At 34.7% G+C, this 17016-nt stretch overlaps 1 protein-coding gene across 1 annotated transcript in view; it reads right to left on the bottom strand.

Annotated features, from left to right (window-relative positions):
• The window catches only part of cmet (CENP-meta), a 370306-nt gene that overhangs the window by 303986 nt on the left and 49304 nt on the right, over nucleotides 1-17016 (bottom strand). The window contains exon 6 of the mRNA XM_090393925.1: nucleotides 5554-5638. Coding sequence (XP_090250051.1) covers nucleotides 5554-5638 — 85 coding nt within the window. The remainder of the gene's footprint in view (nucleotides 1-5553; nucleotides 5639-17016) is intronic.

The raw sequence follows: 17016 nt of genomic DNA on the forward strand, positions 1-17016 counted from the left end.
AGAAATACTACCATTCAATATTAAACTACATAAAATACTGTGCTCCTTCCAAACAGATCAATAATTCCTCAATCTTACAGAGTGGGAAATTAGTGAGTTTTTTTTTAACTTTATTTGATGAGCCCAGCGTAGAACAACTCTCAGGTTTCCATTTGGTTTTTCAACTAAGATAAGTTTATTTTACAGTTTATTTTACTACTTTATAACAAAATATATCCAAGTAGAGCTCTTCAATAATGTCATTTTATAGTTTGAGTTACCTAATTCCATCAGTTCCCAGGACAATAATTCATCAATATCACTTGTGTCTTTTAGGCAGGAGAAAAAAAAGAACTTTCCATTTAGCATTTCTTCAAACATTGAAACAGAACATCTATTTAGCATCTCCTTCTATTACTATTCGCTTGTTGACAGTGTCAATTTTTCACAAGGAATTTACCTTGCTAAGATTCATTTTTAGAATCTTCTATCAATATATTCTGACTGTCTAGTTTACCAAAACTTCTTGCTTTAACAAAAATTCTCTGGTCTGCATTCTCAAACTTAATTTTTTTCTTTTCTTGTTTTTCTCATTACCTTGGTAGTGAATACAGTCTCTGTCAAACATCCATCAGCCTCAGTGAGCATGTGCACTTATTCAACTAAGTGGCAAGCAAAACAGTTAATAATGGCTGACATGTTGTCACTGTTCGCAAAAGAGGAATGCGTTTTTATGATGTACAGATATTGAAAAACTATCTCAAATACTTCATTTCTTCCTTAAACAAGTATCAATTTCTTTTCAAGCTCATATGTGGTTACAAAACCAAAACTAATAAAATCTAATTTCCAGGAACAAATGTAAAAAGATTCATAATTATAAATTATGACTATTTTTATAGTTACTTTGCTCCATTCTATGTCATTTATCCCTCGATTATTAAAATCAATCTGGCCTGTTCGAGACGAACCACTGTCATGAATGAGAGTGACTACTGAACAGACAGACATCCAAGAGAAATAAAATGTATGATGGAATTAAGCTGAGAAAAAGGCAGGTGACCAGTAATATGGTATATGGTTCTATACATAGGCTGCTACTATTCAGTTTGTACACTAGTGAAATTGGAAATGATTTGAGAGGGGTGTTTGCTTATGGTGCTAAACAGGAGAGAGAGCAGTATATAGATATAGAGATCCTGCAGAATGATTTTAATAGATTGAGAGTGCAAGCAAAGGATAATGGTGGGAAGTTTAATGTAGAAAAGTGTGAGATTATGCACTTTGGCTAAAGAGAGGACAAACTGCATTATAATGATGGGATTGCACTGCAGGAATTTGAGGCAGTAGCTAGGAATTTTAGGAGGTGATGGTGAACAATCTGTTGAATTTCAGAGGACATACTGCAAGTGGGCAAACAGGCTCAAAGGATCACATAGATATTAAGAGGTTAATCACCGATGAGCAGGAATAAGGAGGTTATTATTATTCCACTTTCTTTGACCTTAATATGACTTATCTGGACTATTATGCACATATTTAGGTACCTGAGTAACTTGAAGTGGTGAAGATTCAGAGAGAAGTGACCAAAATGGTAACTGGAGTGCTGTGAAGTAGAGTGGAGTGTTCTCTATCAAGATAGATTAAAGATTGATAGCTTACAAAGTTCCACTGATCAGCAGAATGAAGGAGATATGATAAAAACATAAATTACTAAAAGGGTTTTAAAGAGAACAACCTAAAGAAATTCTTCAATAAATCAATAGAAAGGAGAGACCAATGAGTCATCCCTGGAAGTTTTATAAATTTGTGGTTAGCAAAGGTATGATGGTAGACTTTTTCCTTGCAGAATAGCAAATGAGTAGAATAGAATACCAGAAGAATTCATTAGATAGTCTAGCAACCAAGTTTAGACGATAAGATTTGGATATTGTCGTGACGTCTCTTTTCTGTCGTGTTCTAAATCTATTTAGTTTCAAGTCACTTTTATGAATAATACAACTAATTACGAAATGATCACCGATCCAAAAGTAGGGAAATTTATATTTATACTGCGCCACCCTATTCTTAGATTAGTCTATATAAATAGTAGGATCAGTTCTAAATTAAGTTAGCAGTCATCTCATTAGGCCGAATCATCTATTACCATTTTTACTTGGGGTTCCCGCAAGATTCGAATATTTATGAACGGTGCAATAATAAGGAATTCAGGCAAACACAATATTTAGATCAACAAAATAAAACATTTAATATATGATATGGTTAACAAATACAAGAACTCCATTTTAAAATGGAACTATACAATTAACTTAACACATCTTCTTAGGTCACTGATGCTAATTCAATGTTCTAACTTTAATGTACTATTCACAGTCTCAAAAACACAAATCTTCTTATCTCAAGTTAATATAACAATTTCACATTTTATTCAGTCTTCACAAATCTTTCAGCTCAATGTTTATATTCACAGCAGGCAATAAACTACGTAAGCTATATTCCAAGCAAATATATTCCCGGACCTTGAGCATCGGAGATATATTACAGTTAATGCTAGAATAGAGAAACTTATACAACTACTCTTACCAGACAAATTCTTCAATACATCAAATTATTGAGAGAGCACTTATGAATTAACTTAACATTAGCGGAACACACATAACAAATATTCTCCATAGTTTAAACTGTATTACTGTAAGTCGCACTTCACTATTCCAAACAACAGTAATTAGGTACTAATATCTTTTCCTGTTCACTTTTCTCCAAGTAATCAATATAACCTTTTCCTAGGGCAACATAGAATTTAATCGTAATCCAGATTAACTGGAACTAATCAGAATTTTCGCATTGACTGTCCAGTTTCCTTTTATCTGATTACGGCATCAACCTTTCTTCATAACAACAGCAGTTTTCGCTTATAACATTAAACTTTATGTTTCACTACTTATAGGTTCACTTCTGAACACTATACTCATAAATCTCTGCCCTGAGGATTATATAATCTTGGTTCCGCAAAACTCTCTCCTCACTCCTTAATAATAAATCTTCTCTTCCTTTCTATCTTATCTATGACCTTCCCTCTTCTTTTCCTTTCTCTCTATATTTCTCTATCTATATATGACCTTCACTCCCACCTTTCGTTCGAACGCCACGCTCTACTCCACTCGTGGTTGTTTACGCGTGCGTCTCCATGACAACAGACTGCACGTAAACATTTCGCTAATGTAATGTATGGTCTAATATTATTCATGAGTGATTACATAACATTAAATATTTCACAAATAAAACAACAGAATATTTAAGCTACTTCTTTAACTTTTTGATTACGTATACAGTTAAATATAAATTAACACTTTACGTTACACCACATACAGGGTGTTCGGGATAAATTTGACAGTTTCGTAAGGAAAAAGAAAATCTTCTTTGTATCTATTAAATTTAATGAATTGACAAAAAAACATTACAGGCAGAGTTAATTACAATACTATCAACAAGATTTACTCAAAATAACCACCATTAGCATCGATCACAGCTTCAATTCTGCTTCGGAACCTCGAACAAGCTGATGCTACAGTCTCCCTGGGAAGGGCCGCAAAAACTGTTTTAATTTTATCCATTAACTGGGCTTTTGTATTACTGGAAGTGCGATTGGTGTCTTTTTCAACTGCGCCCCATACAAAATAATCCATGGGGTTAAGGTCTGGGGAGTTTGGAGGCCAAACATTTGGACTGGTGAAGTCGTAGAAATTTTCAGACAACCATTTTTGACTTTTCCCAGAGGTGTGGCAAGGGGCCGAATCCTGCTGCCATACATACGGCCTACCATTGGCTACCCTTGTTATCCAGGGCTTGACTACAGTTAGCAACTCCACGAACAAAGCCCGAATTCCAATGCCAGGGTTCTTCAACACCTGTTCCTGCAGATTTGCGAGGAATTCTGCTGTACGAACGCAATCAGATCGTCTGCTAGGGATCTTTCTTCTTGCTACATCCTCGTAGTCACCATTGCAAGTCTCTAGTTCATGCCTGATTGTTTTTACTGTATTCAGGGAGCATTGGGCAGCAGTCGTAATATCCTTATTTTGATGGCAGGCACGAATCATCATGATACAAGTTATTCTCTTCCATGATTCAGGTGGGTTCCAGCTATCCATCCTTTCTGACATCTTGTATATGAATGAAGAAGGGTCCAAACTTTTAAATGAAGAGAAGTGTGTGTTAATACATGTAACTTACGGAAAAATATAATTAATTATAAATATGTCAAATTTATCCCGAACACCCTGTATATTTAGTTATACAAAATTCTAAACATATTATTATTTTATAAACTAATAATAGGTCAAGTTTTGAATAAATATTTAATTAGTAATTCTTAATTAAAGAATAATAAACAATTTTATATAAACCATGATTAATATTTAATAAGCAATGTTAAATGTGAATGAAAAATAATAAATTACATAACATAGCTTCATTCACAATTTAACAATATATAAGTAGCGACATACATCAGTTCTTCTTACCTTGTTTACTGCTGTAACCTTTGGAATAGCACAGTATGACTTTGCTGTCCTTGTGCCAATAAATTACAAACTACCCAATCATTTCTTGGTGAGCACGTGCTTATAATCTTCAGTTTTTTAACAATTTGATTAAAACAGTCTTCTTATTTCTTCCTTCCTCTGTTACTTTGCGATGTCAAGGTTTCTCTACATTTAACCCTACCGTATCGAGGATAAGGTGGCCAAACCCTATGCCTCCCAATTTGTCCTATGTCTGTAGATGTGTGTGTTCACAGGCCAGTTCTGGGTGGAGAAAAAACCTAAGTGAAAAAAAAAAAAAAAAAAAAAAAAAAACCTCTACCTCAATATGAGACCGGCTAAAGGTTCCTCGTGTCACTGATGGGAATCGAACCCAAGTCTTTCTGACCAAAGGGGTTCGTCTATACTGACTGAACTACAGAGGCTCAGATTACAAGTCAAATCAAGAATAGAAATAGAAAAACTTATGCTTCAAGGGATTGTGTCCAACATCCTCCACAACCTCAAACTGTTTTTAAATGCTCTACTACCTGAATGCTGCTCTGCTTGTTCCTTATGGTTTATAGATAGTTTATATCTACTGCATCTTGACACTTTTCCCGAGCGTCACACAAAATTCTGCAGCACATCCTTAAAACATGTTTAAGATATATGAAATATGATATCTCTGAAATTTCATTAAGCATCTAACAAACACAGAACAGAAAAAAAAAAACTTTCTAGCTGCACTAATTCGGTGAACGAGTTGATGAACGTGTCATATCAGATGCCATTACAACCTGAGCAGTGCTGCCAGCTCGCTACTTTTCAAAAAAAAACATACCTCATATAAAGCACCAAAAAATATGAACACCAGTTTTGGAAGGAATCCTAATTTGTAGATCAAAAATTGTAACATTATTCTTTCTCTACAACATTTTTAAAAAATAACCTTGTTGTGTTAATGGCCATTGTCATGTGATCAAACTGAAGACTTTCCAGAAAATTCAGTGGTCACCAGTGTTTATTTTTAATTAAAACAAAAGAAACTTACTTTCTCCTTTCTTCATGGCAGTTAACACCTGTTGTGGACTGTTGATCATTATTTCTGTCAAATCACTTACATACACTTGTCCTTCCTGTTTATTAAATACAAACAAAGCAAAACCATGCCTAATTAATCCAAATATTTCAAATTCTGTATAATAAAAGGGTAGAGAAAATCATTTATTACTATTATCATTTCAATTTCACAAACTGTTTACAATGATATAAGATTACGCCTATATAAAAAAAATGCATTTCCATTACCATGATATCTGAATGACATATTATAGCAAACTCAGGGGATCTATAGAAACTACAAATATTTGCTGGCAGTGCTGTTTCAAGCACTCGGTGGTCTACATATATTTGGAAAAGAGGCCCATAATCCCCCTTTGCTTTATCATATGTTTAAATCAAATAGTCAACTATCACAAACCTGACACAAATAGTTTGTTATAGAAGAAAATTTACTATACTAAATATTCTTTAGTATAGTCTGGGGTTTTGTCCAGTTAATTTTGGAATTTGTTATAATGGTGTTTAAAATAGTGGGGGTCAAAAATGCATGCTGTATCAGAAAAAAAAAAATTCACTGAAATAATATAACAATATACCAGAATGGATGCATTTAAAAAACACAGATGACTGATTTAATAACTTACATTTGGAGACTGTGCATTCCTCTTCCTCTTTCTCCAAATTTATTTTTTGTTTATGCAAATTGCATCCATGAAAGGTTGTGAAACCTATAATATTAGTACTGTGAGTGGAATAAAGGGTTAGATAATCTGGAAACTCTACTAAAATAGACTAATATCCAGAATGAATTTGGTAATATGCTGATAGAGCCATGGATTACCAGCATTAGGAAAAAAAGTTGGTCCTTGTTGGGGATCTAAATAACAGGATAGGAAATGATTGTGAGACATATAAAAATATTTTGGGAAAATTTGGAGAAAAAAGCAAAGCTAATAATAATGGCAAATATCTGTTCGATTTCTGCTCAGGACATGGACGGGTTATTATTAACACCATGTTCCAACATAAAAATGTGCACAAATTCACATGGAGAGAAGAGGCAAGGAATAAAAAAAGTCTCATTGACTAGGTTATTGTTAATAGTGATGTTTTCTCCCAGAGTGTACAGAGGATTTGAAATTGAAAGTGATCACCATTCAGTTTGAGTAGGATAAAATTGAATTTCATATTGAAAAGAATAACATGTAAGAAAGTTTTAAAGCGAATAAAAGTTGAGCAGTTCTCAGATGTGAACTGTCGACTAAAATACACAAACATTATTGAAGAAAAAATGAAAGAGTTTGAGAACAGGAATCAAACCTTGGAGATTCAGTGGCAAGCCTTGAAGAAAACCCTGATTGATTCAGCTAGAGAGGCCTGTGGTGAAGTTGTCTGCAAAGATAGAAAAATTAGAACTCCATGGTGGACATAGGAAGTTAAAGAGGCAGTGAAGGAAAAGAAGAAAGCATATCAAAAGTTCCTGGCAAATAAGTCAGCTTGTGCTCTTAGAGAATACAGTGACAAATGCAAGAATGCTAAACACTGTGTAAAACTAGCTAAACAAAAGTCATGGGAGGACTTTGGCATGAATATAGAAAATAAATATCAAGAAGGTGGCAAAATATTCTGGAGGTTGTTGAAAAAGCTTAGGAATGGAGGAAAGAGTGCTGTAAAAGGAGTTAGAGATGATAAAGGTGACATGAAAATGGGAGAAAAAGATATCCTTGAAGTATGAACTAATTACTTTGAAAAATTGCTAAATGAAACCAGCAGTGATAGCACAGTGGTAAAAAACACTCAACAGGCATACAGTCAGGAATACATATCCATACTTGAAGTCGCACCATCAAAGGCTTGAAATGTGGAAAGGCAGCAGGAGTAGATGATATTCAACCAGAAATGCTGAAGTATGATGATGTATAAAAGTCTTACAGTGGCTGCATTGCATAGTTCAGAAAGCCTGGACAGAGGGACGAATTCCCGATGATCGGAGTAGAGCTTTCATAGTACCCATATATAAAAAGGGAAATAAAACTGAATGTGAGAATTACAGAGGTATTTCCCTACTGAGTGTTCCTGGCAAGATCTATGCTAGCATACTTGAGAAACGATTGAGAAGAATTGTGGAAAAAAAGTTGTGTTAAAAACAAGCTGGATTCAGGCCAAATAGATTCTGTCAGGATCAGATCTTCAATTTATGACAAATAGTCGAGAAAGCATGGGAATATAACAAAGATCTGTATTTAAGTTTTGTCGATTTGGAAAAGGCATATGACAAGGTGCCAAGAAAGAAGCTATTCAATACGCTACAGTAATATGGTGTCAATGGGGCACCATATCAAGCAATACTTAGTCTTTATTTGAGTTGTACCTCAGCAGTTAGAATTGAAGGAAGTACAGGAAGGTGGTTTAATGATAAATCTGGTGTGAGACAAGGATGTACATTATCCCCACTGTTATTCATTATCTATATGGATCACAGTATTATTCATTATCTATATGGATCACAGTATGAAGGAAAGTGGTATTAAACATGATATCACATTTTGAGATGTTAATGTCAGCTCTTTGCTTTATGCAGATGATGTTATACTTCTAAATAAATTCGCTACAAGTCTGCAAGATTCTCTGACTAAATTGAATAACTGTTGTAATAGATATGGTATGAAGGTCAGCAATAAAAAGACAAAGACAATGAAAATAGGCAGAATCATTGAAAATATCAACTCTGTTGTGAATGGAGAACCTGTGAAACAAGTAAAATATTTCAGCTACTTAGCTATGATTTTTAGTGAAGATGTTAAATTAAATATAGAAATAGACAACAGAATCAGCAAAGCTGGTATGGTGGGAAGTCAACTGAATAAATTCATATAGAATAAGAGAGAAATTAGTCGGAACACTAAAATAGCTATATACAAGACAGTGTTCGAACCAGTTTTAACTTATGGATCTGAGAGCTGGGTCAGAAGTAAAACACTTGACCAAAGACTAGAGACCACAGATATGAGGGTCCTGAGAAAGATTAGAGGCGTGAACAGATGGCATCAATGGCAATATCATATTAAAAACGAGGATATTAGGAAAGAACTTGACATTGTCAGCATCCAGGAATGCATTAGCAGAGCTAATCTGCTGGTATGGTCACTTAAATTGAATGGGCGAAGAAAGATTAGCAAAACAAGTGTTCTCTACCAGGTGGCAGGAAAACGACCCAGAGGAAGACCAAGATATAGGTGGATTGATACAGTACAAAGTGCCTTAGACGATAGAAACATAAGATCTGATAATGATAATATTGGAGTCTTGACAAGTAACAAACTGATTTGGAGGAAAATTGTAGATAGGAAGTTAGTAATGATGTGATTTTTTTCATGTAGTACTATCACATCCTGTACACCCCTTGAGGGTACATGGCAGGAATTTGATGATGAGGAGGAAAATAATTAACAGTTCAGAAATTTAAATATCTAGGGACAATATTGCATAAATCTAAAACTTGTGAAAAATAAACAGACCATGACATTAGTGAAAGGAGCACTGTATATGATAAATGATGTCCTATGGAGTATAGAAGTACACAAAAAGACAGACTTATGAGGATCATTGCTGAAAGCAGTTATACTATGAAGGTAGAATGATCATTAACACATCAGAAACAAAAGTTATGTGTGGTAGAAATGGATAGCCTATGAAAGAGCTGTCATATCTCTGAGATGTAGCAAATCCAGAATGAAATTAAAGAATGGATGTATTAACTAGATTCCATGGTGAGAGATTTCAAGGGAAGACTTCATGATGGAACAATCAAGTCAGAAGGATGTCGGATACAAAGTGGCGAAAAAAACTTATTTGATAAGTCTCCAGGTAGAAAGTGTGAGAAACCTAATCTAGGAGGTAAGCCTCTACACAAGAATTCTAATCTAGGAGGGTAAGAAATTTGGATAACAATCTGAGTGGACAGAAATGCTTGGCAACAGAAAAAAAAAAGGGAATGAGAATTTCAAAAGCCTGTTGATAACAACATTGTATTTCTCTTCTTTCTTGACATCTGCTAGCAGAATTAGATGCCTGGTACCATCTTCCTTTCACTGTGTTACGTGAAATAACAGGAATAACTGAAGTTTAGTGTATTGTTTTCCTCTATTTAGTCGACATAGAAAACTTCTCTAAATAATTTCGTTTTAAAAATTAATTTAGTGTCAGGTGCATTTGGTGATAAAGATACATTGTTTCTTCCAAACATAAATTTTGTCTCTCTAATGAACTTATGTTCTTTACATATTTTGATAGTAAGCTAATAAGTGATAAATACAATGATGTTCTCAACAAGAATTGAATATTACTATTTTTATATGACAAATCATTTGAAAGTATTTGGTAAATGAATATATTTCCTCTTCTGAGTAGTGAATAAAAATAGTTAACAGAATTCTACTTTAACTTATTTGCGATTTCAATGTATTATAAACTACTTTTTTTCCCCATCAGCTAATTGCCCCCCCCCCCACTTATAAGAAGAAAATAATATACTTTTTAATTTCACTAAAAAGTATTAGTATAACAGAAATAGAGAGCCTCTGTAGCTCAATCAATATAGACAAAATCTTTTGGTTGGAAACACCTGGGTTTGAATTGCATATACTGTGCAAAAGATCCTTTACTGGGACATTTAAACTGAAGTATAATAAATTTAATTTAATGCTTTATCCAAGTGTAAGAAAACAAAGTTTGTGCCTGAAGTATCTTCAGGACTGAGGCAACTCGGAGTAAAGGTGGATCAAGCTCTCATCACTCTTAGTATCTCCCATAATGCAAAGCACATCTCCTTGCAGACATGTAATGCTATGCATTAAGGGAAGGGCCACTATTCAGACCGGTTTATTCCTTTATTGAGATCTCGTCAGTGGGAGCCAGACCCATGGGTGGTGATACCAAGGTGGAAGCAATGCAGAAGTCATTTACCTATACGACGAAAGATCAAAACGGGTCTGGGCAGTGGCACTTCCCTTAATGCATAGCACTATATATGTCTGCAAGGAGATGTGCTTTGCATTATGGGAGATACTAAGACTAGGAGTGATGAAAACTTGGTCCACCTTTACCACGAGTTGCCTCAGTCCTGAAATTACTTCAGGTGCAAACTTTGTTTGCTTACACTTGGATAAAGGATTAAACTAAATTTATTATAGTCTAACCAAGTGAAAAAACTTCCAACATTCATTTAAACTGAAGATAAGTTAGCCATTATCGATACAGCAGTGGCAGGGATTTTCTTCCAGGAAATTTGGGTTTTTCATTTCACAAAATACGCAAATGGATTAGAAGAACAAAAACAACTCACAGCCAAAGCACACACTGCAGATAACATTAGCAACTGTATCATAAGTAATATAAGGTTTCTAAGAAGTCATGACATGACACTAAACCTAATACAAAAGTGATAATGATGATTATATAAGAGAATCATCAAATTCCTGAAATGTACTCTCAAGGAGAGTACAGGATATGATAGCACCACATGAAAAATTTACATCATTACTAACTTCCTATCTACAATTTTCCTCCAAATCAATCTGTTACCTGTCAAAGTAACAGATTGATTATCCAAATTATCAGATTGATTATCCAAATTATCAGATCTTATATTTCTAACATCTAAGGCACTTTTTACCATATCAATCCACATATATCTCGATTCTTGCTCTGGATCTTTTTTCCTGCCAACTAACAGAAAACACTTGCTTTGTTAATCATTCCTCTCCCATTCTGTTTAAGTGACCATAACACCTGAGATTAGTTCTGCTAACACATTCCTGGATGCTAACTATGTCAAGTTTCTTTCTAATCCTCATTTTTAATATGATACTACCATCGATGCCATCTGTTCACACCCCAATCTTTCTCAGGACTCTCATATCTGGTTTCTAGTCTTTGGGTCAAGTGTTTTACTTCTAAACCAACTCTTAGATACAAAGGTTAGAACTGGTTTGAACAGTCTTGTATACAGCTAATTTAATGTTTTGGCTAATTTCTCTCCTATTCCATATAAATTTATTCAGTTGATTTCCTACCGTACCATACTAGCTTTGTTGATTCTGTTGTCTATTTCCATATTTAATTTACCATCTTCACTAAAAAATCGTGCTTAAGTAGCTGAAATGTTTTGCTCCTTCTATAGGTCCTCCATTCAAAATGCAGTTGATATTTTAAATGTTTCTGCCTATTTTCATAGTCTTTGTCTGGTTATTGCTCATTTTCATACTAAGTTTATTACAACAGTGATTCAAATTAGTCAGGAAATCTTGAAGATTTGTACTCGATTTATTTAAAAGTATAACAGCATCCACATAAAGTAAAGATCTGAGATTAACATCTCCAATTTTGATATCAGGTTTAATGCCACTTTCCTTCATAACGTAATCCATATAGATAAGGAATAACAGAGTGGATAATTTATATCCTTGTATAACACCAGATTTAACATCAAACCATCTTCCTGTATGCCTACAGTTCAGAAAACCGTAGCTGGCACAACGCAAGAACAGTCAATTCAAGTTTAAAGGCAGAAAGAAACAAAGGATGTACAAATTCATCACCAACATACAAAATCACATGCATTCTTGTCTGTCGATGTAGTAGCTTGATTTTTTTTTTTTTGTTGTTGTTGCATTGATTTTTTTATTACTTGTATGATGGATAAAATACGATCAACAAGATCTGGTGTTAAACCTTTCAGCAGCTGTTGCAAAAGAATATTGCATAATATGTGACATTCTGCAAAAAAAGTATCATTAGAAGGCAGCGTACTTGTTTCAATTTCCCATTCCAGAAAAGATGCAAATGAAATTGGGAGAGTATTGGAGTCGACTGTTAAAAGAATTCATAGGGAATCAAAAGGCAAAGCTAATCCAAAATTTAAATCCCTAAAATAGCCAGAGAAAGAAAACCATCAAAAACGTACCTTTGAACGATTTTGAAGTAGATGTTATAAGAAGCAAGATTCACGAATTTCATGTGGTAGAGAAAAAAGTGCCAATTGTTTAGAAATTGATTCCTGTGCTGAAAGAAAAAAAATTAATTTTCCTTGGAAAAGAGAAACTTTATGGAAAATACTTCACGAAATTGGATTTTGTTTCAAATTCAAAAAGTCGAAGAATACAAGGAGACTTATCATGGAGCGAAGTGACAGTTTTATCTAGAACACAATATACGAGGGTGGTCTGAAAAGTTCTTGGCCTCGACCATAGTGGTAATACTATCAGCATGATTTTTTTTTTTTTAAGTTGGTACATCTGTCATAAGCATCCATGTGAAATTGCAAGTCATTCTATCAAGAAGTTTTTTTATACAGCTGTCTGAAGTAAAAGTGTTGTCTGTATCCCTCCCTTGAAATGGATAAAATTGAGTATCATGCAGTTATAAAATTCTCTGTAAAAGAAGGTTTAATGCCAAAAGAAATTCATTCGAAGTTCATAAAAGTTGATGGGCACTATTCTCCTTCGTTTTCAACAATTAAGAAATGGGCTGCCGAGTTTAAATGTGCTCGTACCAGCCTTGAAAGTGATCCATGTGAAGGACGTCCAAGAAGTGTACCACCAGAAATCATTGATCAAGTGCACGATATGGTATTGGATGACTGGTGAGTCAAAGAACGTGAAACTGCTGAGACTATAGGCATTTCAAAAGAATGTGTAGGATATATTTTGCATGAAGAATTGCAAATGGAAAAGCTTTGCACAAGATGGGTGACGCGCTTGCTCACAGCAGATCAAAAACGTACTCACATGAAAATCTCTGAACAATGCTTGGGGCATTTTCACAAGAATAAAACTGATTTTGTGCATCAATTTATTATTATGGATGAGACTTGGATTCACCATTACACACCAGAATCCAAAAAGCAGTCAAAACAGTGGATAGAAGCAGGTTGTTCAGCGCCAAAGTTGGTTCCATCAGAAATGTCATGGCATCGGTATTTTGAGTGCTAAAGGCATTTTGTTTATTAATTATCTTGAAAAGGGTGAAACAATAACCGGGGAATATCATTCTGATCTTTTAACCAGACTAGACGAAAAAACTGGTGAGAAAAAATCATCTTTCATCAAGACAATGCACTTGCCCACAAAGGTGTTTTGGCAATGATAAAATTAAGGGATCTGCACTATGAATAGTTGGAACATCCACCCTATTCCCCAGATTTGGCTCCCTCTGACTTCTATCTCTTCCCAAAACTAAACCTCTTCCTCGCTGGTCAGCATTTTTCTTCGAATCAAGAGGTGATTGCAGCTGTAGAGGGGTATTTTGCAGATCTTACTGAGAACCATTACAGGGACAGGCTAATGGCACTGGAGCATTGCTGGAATAAATGTATTAGTCTTAAAGGAGATTATGTTGAAAAACAAAAATAATTTTGAAATTATAAATTTGTTGTTTCATTGTTAGGCCGAGAACTTTTCAGACCACCCTCATATTTGAAAGCAATACATCTCAGGGAGGAGAAAAGACTGATTGTCTATCTAGATGAAACTTGGATTGGCAGTAATCTAATGTATGGGAAATGTTGGCAATCTAAAGAAGAATGTGGAGTATAATAATTTAGTGTTGGCTGGAGAAATGTTTTTTTTTTTTTTTTTTTTTTTTTTTTTTAATACCAAATTCACTTTATAAAGCCAATTCAAGACTAATGGAGATTACCATGGGCAATTAATGATTTCTAATCTTTGAAAAATGGACAGAAAACAACTGATTCCAAACTTTCCTAAAAATGCTGTTGGTATAACTGATGCTCCATATCACTCCATTCAATTAAACAAAGTTCCAAATTGTTCTAATAGGAAGCAAGTCATTATGGATAAGCTCTCTGCAATTAACATTTCTAATTCCCCAAACATGCAAAAAATTGAATTGCTAAACTTGGTCAAAAGAAACTCGTCAAAAATTAAACTAATTAAATTTGACATGATACTCAAAGAGCATGGATAACTAGCTTTGAGACTACTACCATATCATTGTGATATTAATGCAATTGAATATGTTTAGGCAGAAGTGAAGAATTTAATTCGTCATTGCAACATAACTGGGGATATTGATATGCCGAAACTCTAAGATTTCAGAACAGGTGATCCGAATTATTGCAGCTCAAAACTGGGGAAAACATTGCACTCATTTCACCTCAATGGAAAATGTGTATTGGGAGAGAGTCAGAATTATCGAAGAATGCAAACCTTTGGTGTTTCGGACGCCAATTCGGATGACAATACATAGTAAAAGGATTTGACAATGGTTTTTTTTCACACTTATGCACGGTTTTGTTAAAGAGTCACAACAAGTCAAAGAATTAATCGATTTAGGACATAAAAGTGACACAATTCTCTAAACTGTCAGTCCAGAATACCAAAGTTCATTTGAAAAAATTTTGTTTTTTCTGTATACAAAATGATAGTACAACATGACAAAATTTTATGTCGGCTGGGGCGTCGCCCGGTTAAACAAGGCCCCCGTTGTTTCCGCCAGGGAACCAGGGCGAACAGTGAAAAGTCAGCTACTGGAACATATCTGAAAGCACACCTAACTCAATATCACCAGAGCTAAAGATTGGTACTATCAACATAAGAAGCCTAAATGGCAAAGAAATGGAGCTAGCTGAGAAATTAGATAAGCACCAGATCGACATAATAGTGGTGACTGAAACAAAAAAGACAAAAAACTGGTAAGATCTTTCTGAGAAATAAATACAAAATGTTATATTCAGGCAATGACAATCAAGGAAAAGAAGGAGTCGCCATAGTATTCAACACAAAATACAAGGCTAATCTTCTTGAATGGCAGGCAGTCTCAAGTAGAGTGATGTGGGCAAATATCAGAATGGGGAATTGGACAATGAGACTTATTTGTGCCTATGGTCGCACAGAAGGCTACAAAAGTAGAAGTGGAGGAATTTTTTGATGCTTTAGAGAAAGCAACTGACACAATGAAAAAGGAAAAGTTGGTCCTTGTTAGGGATCTAAATAGCAGATTAAAATGATTGTCAGACATACAAAAATATTTTGGGAAAATTTGGAGAAAAGAACAAAGCTAATAATAACGGCAAATACCTGTTGGATTTCTGCTCAGGACATGGACTAGTTATTACTAACACCATGTTCAGACATAAAAATGTGCAAAAATTCACATGGAGAGAATAGGCAAGGAATAAGAAAAGTCTCAATGACTAGATTATTGTCGATAGTGATGTTTTCTCCCTGGTGCAGGACACCAGAGTGTACAGAGGATTTGAAATTGATCACTATTTAGTCTTGGGCAGGATAAAATAGAATTTCATATTGAAAGGAATAACATGGAAGAAAGTTTTAAAGCGAATAAAAGTTGAGCAGCTCTCAGATGTGAACTGTAGCATAAAATATACAAAGATTATTGAAAAAAAAATGAAAGAGTTTGAGAAAAGGAACCAAACCTTGGAGATTCAGTGGCAAGCCTTGAAGAAAACCCTAACTGATTCAACCAGAAAGGCATGTGGTGAGGTTGTCTGCAAGGATAGAAAAATTAGAACTCCATGGTGGACACAGGAAGTTAAAGAGGCAGTGAAGGAAAAGAAGAAAGCATATCAAAAGTTCCAGGCAAATAAGTCAGCTTTTGCTCTTAGAGAATACAGACAAATGTAAGAAAGCTAAACACTGTGTAAAAATAGCTAAACAAAAGTCATTGGAGGACTTTGGATAGAACATAGAAAATATCAAGAAGGTGGTAAGATATTCTGGAGGTTGTTGAAGAAGCTTAGAAATGGAGGAAAGAATGCTGTAAAAGGAGTTAGAGATTATAAAGGTAACATGAAAATAGGAGAAAAAGATATCCTTGAAGTATGGAGTAATTACTTTGAAAAATTGCTAAATGAAACAAGCAGTGATAGCACTGTGGTAAAAAACACTCAACAGGCATACAGTCAGGAATACATATCCATACTTGAAGTGGAAAAAGCCATCAAAGGCTTGAAATGTGGAAAGGCAGCAGGAGTAGATGATATTCGACCAGAAATGCTGATGTATGGTGGTATAAAAGTTTTACAGTGGGTGCACTGCATAGTTCAGAAGGCATGGGCAGAGGGACGAATTCCCGATGATTGGAGTAGAGCTCTAATAGTACCCATATATAAAAAGGGAAATAAAACTGAATGTGAGAATTGCAGAGGTATTTCCCTACTGAGTGTTTCTGGCAAGATTAATGCCAGTATACTTGAGAAACGGTTGAGAAGAATTGTGGAAGAAAAGAGAACAAGCTGGATTCAGGCCAAATAGAGGCTGTCAGAATCAGATCTTCACTTTACGACATATAGTTGAGAAAGCATGGGAATACAACAAAGATCTGTACTTAAGTTTTGTCAATCTGGAAAAGCCATATGACAAGGTGCCAAGAGAAGAGAGCTGTTCAGTACTTACAGTTATATGGTGTCAAT

Source organism: Typopeltis vanoorti, chromosome 6, assembly GCF_054136105.1.
Source record: "Typopeltis vanoorti isolate ZY-2024b chromosome 6, IOZ_Tvanoo_1.0, whole genome shotgun sequence".
Lineage (NCBI taxonomy): Eukaryota > Metazoa > Arthropoda > Arachnida > Uropygi > Thelyphonidae > Typopeltis > Typopeltis vanoorti.